The 3,472-nt window shown below is 51.7% G+C and overlaps 1 protein-coding gene across 1 annotated transcript; it reads right to left on the minus strand.

Moving 5' to 3' along the window:
* Positions 1-260: 260 nt before the first annotated feature.
* On the minus strand, positions 261-2,539 carry UA08_03832 (hypothetical protein; the record flags this gene model as incomplete). The annotated part of the gene is made up of 4 exons (XM_020266175.1): positions 261-1,039; positions 1,115-1,386; positions 1,451-1,726; positions 1,950-2,539. 4 exons carry the CDS (start codon positions 2,537-2,539, stop codon positions 261-263), a joined length of 1,917 nt encoding a protein of 638 aa, XP_020121182.1.
* Positions 2,540-3,472: the final 933 nt, after the last annotated feature.

Consider the following 3,472-nt stretch of genomic DNA (forward strand, 5'->3'; position numbering starts at 1 on the left):
ACAGAGCACGCCACCGAAGGAGTAATGATAATAGTACATGATATCCGTATAAGTAAAGTAGAACCTCCACACACACAGAGGCTGGTTGGTTATGAGGGGGTATCTATGAGTTTGATCAGTGTCAAGGATGTTTTGAGAAAAGTAAACGCCAGAAAACCCAGTACAATCCATATTTCATATGAGACGAATTGACAGAGAAGTCCAATATATGCACAGAAAAGAAGACGAGAAGGTGAAAATTAAAAGGGTAAACCGGGTTGTTATTTCTCGCCGTATTTCCCATACTCTTGTTGCCATTTCAGTAGGTGTCGAGTAAGAACGTCCATCATCTCAACACTACTTAGCTCCCTGAAATCCCTTTCTCTCTCCTTCGTCACATCAAGATCTGCCGCAGACGCCGTCGAGCTTGCTCTGGATGCACCTTCGCTGTTTGTGGCTGCTGCTGTGAGTAATGATCCCAGTTGTTCTTGAACGCCTCTGACTAACGCTGCGCGGGATGAGCCGTTATTGCCATTGACATTGGCATTGTTGTTATTGCTGTCTGGTGGTGTTATTGTCTCCCCACTGGCTGCCATCTCGACTTGCATGCGCGAAATGAAGTCTAATATAGCTGCGACCCGCCGCTTCATCTCGTGCATCGATGTGCGGTGAGGATTCAAGTGACGAGTTTTTCCGCCTTTGCTAGATTCTGCTCCATTGGCCTGAGCTCCATTGGGCCCACCGATACTAGGCGAGCCTCGCCCGTTATCACGGAAATGACTCCCATGGGGCGAGTTCGGCGAGTTAATGCCATCACCATTCATGTCTCGATCCCGTGTATATTGGTTGCGCCCTAATCGACCTCCCCGGCGAGCAGGAGGGCGACCGGACTTTCGTATCGACTGACGTTGAGGAGGAGGCGGTAGTGATGCTGGCTCTGTAGCTGGGACCGGGGTTCCTGGAGTGGGTTCTGAAGCCTCGGGTTCGCTTGGAGCTGGCGCTGGAACTGGAGGTGGAGCAGAAGGTTTTGTGGGTGATGTTTCAGCTTCATGATCGGAGTCTGTTTCGCGTGATTGTTAGCACGTATTGCTCAAAAATATACATATATTATGCTCGTCAAATGCCCGCAACTTACCATCGCCTCGCTTCTTCTCTGATCGCGATTTTCTCCGTGTAATAGGCTCTGGTCGTTCTGCTTCCTCTTCCTCCTCTGATTGTTCTTCTGGCTCTTTCGTCTCCTTCTCTCGCTGGTTGCGTCCAGAAACGCCTCTTTTGGGTCTCATAGCTCCATTTGTCTTAGATCTTGCCTCATCTTCTGATACCGGTTGCGAAATCGAGTTACTATGCTTGGATATAGCGGACGGAGACGGAGAACTTGTTCGTGGACGCTTGACGGCTGGTTTGTTACTGTGCTCCTGTCAGCATCATGTTTCTCTCGCTCTCTTTGAAGCAACCGGAATACAAAACTTACACTTCCTCATCACTTCGGCTTCTCTTTGTCCTCCGTGAACTTGTCTCATCGTTGCTCATCCGGCTTTCTTCTTTGCTCTCTTCTATAGCTCGTCTAAGTAGCTCCTCTTCGTCATAAGCAGCGTCGCGGCTATTCATCGTAGAGCGACGCTTAGGAATCTCGAGCTGCCGAGACCGCGAGTCGCGCGAGCGCTGAGCATTGTCCCTAGATGACTCCCGCGAAGAAGACCCAGGACTAAACACCGGCGCAACTGGCAAGTATTGAGAGGAATGTTGCCTGCAGAAACGTAAGCCAAAAAAAAAATCCTTTCTTCTGGGATAAATGGAATGTATTTGAAATTTGCACTTTGTGTCGAGAAAGCTATCCAGGAAGGGCAAAAGAAGTAAACATCGGTGGGGTTGGAGGTCAAAGAGGGGGAGCAAGCAGGAACCACCGAGTAGGTGAAATTTGTACAAAGCGCCAGAATACAGCTTCAACTGAGATGAATTAATGGACTTACCCATTCGATTCGCTGGTGATCCTGTGGAGATCCTTACGACACTTTTCGCAGTAGTATTCGTCGGGACTCATAGCTTCGTCCATGATGCCAACACAGCCACCGTGCTGCCATACCTTGCATGAATCGCATTGGATGAACATGCTCCCAAGGTCATCGCTCAAGGGATCGGGCTCATCCTTTGGTATTGTAGCATTGTCCTTGCCGGCCGCTTGGTGACGATGCCGACCGGTGGCGCCACGACGGGATGGCGGTAGGCCTGGATACTCTTGCTGCCCGCATAGACACCTAGTTACTTCTTCCTCGTCATTTTCGTCTTCTTCGTCCTCGTTTGCTTGGGAAAGCTCGTCATTGTCGTCGTCCTGGGCACGATTGCGCTGGCGCGTTTGGGGCAGGTCGGGTTTTCCGTCCGATTCGTCCATAGACTGCGAACGTTGCGTCGACGACCTTTGAGGGGATGAAATCTTGTGGTTTGAGCGGGTGTTACGCTCTCCGCGAGTAAGTGAATTCCCAGAGCTATTGGAATTAGTGTGCTGGAGGAGGGCAGGGGAGGGTTGGGTGGTGCGAGCTCGGGAGGAGCGACGGGGAGTCATGGTGGCCACAGTTGGAGCTGTAGCGACACGATGGTCGAGGTAGGGAAAAACAAGAGCGGCGCGAACTTCGCAATGGGACTGCTTTTGCGATCTGGAAACCCGGGGGGGAATTGTAAGTCGAGTTTGCACGTGGTGGAACGAGAAGAAGGCGGGTTCTGCGAGTGCTTTTTCGGTGGCTCGGCGGATGACCGAGAGCAGAGAAAAAACCGACAGGACAATTGCGAGAAATCAGGCAATGGCTTGCCTGCTCCAAGAAGATCGCCAGAGAAGTATCATAGCAAGCAGCGTGGCTACATAATCTGCGAGGTGCTGGGCGGGGGAGAAGAGAGAGAGAGAGAGAGGAAGAGAAACTGAAGCAGCAAGAGAGAAAGAGGGAAAGGACGACGGAACGGGGATGGCTGGCCGCCGCCCTTCGTTTTCTGCTCGCGTCCACTGCTTCCCCGCTCGCTCCGAGCACGCTCTTTCTTGCTCTCCCTGCACGCTGTTGCTTTCCTTTCTGCTCTCCTCATCGACCCTAAGCATCACGGACACATTTACACGCTCCGAATTTGCCAGCACTGCGTGGATCTCGCCTCGCACATTGGCATTGCCGTGGTCATTACGTACTCCCTACAAGCATGCAACGCAAGTATATCACTGACGCTCCAGGCGACGCAATACAATAAATACACATCTCTGTCCCAGTTTCTGATCCAGCCATTCGAGATTACTACGAAGAAATCACCCCGTTATCCTCCTTACCCTTCGTCGTGATGTGCGCACGACGTACCCGCCAGCACGCGTTCCGTAGCGAATATCAGGTCTTGAACCCCGGCTGCTTAACAAACACGGAAAGCATGAGAGGCTTTCTACTACAAAACCCGGTCAATTCGTAATATTGGGATGTGCTGGTGGTCCGTCAACGAGGGGGTCCTACGCGGATCCCGTCGTGCG

Source organism: Talaromyces atroroseus (assembly GCF_001907595.1).
Source record: "Talaromyces atroroseus strain IBT 11181 chromosome Unknown scaffold_3, whole genome shotgun sequence".
Classification (NCBI taxonomy): Eukaryota; Fungi; Ascomycota; class Eurotiomycetes; order Eurotiales; family Trichocomaceae; genus Talaromyces; species Talaromyces atroroseus.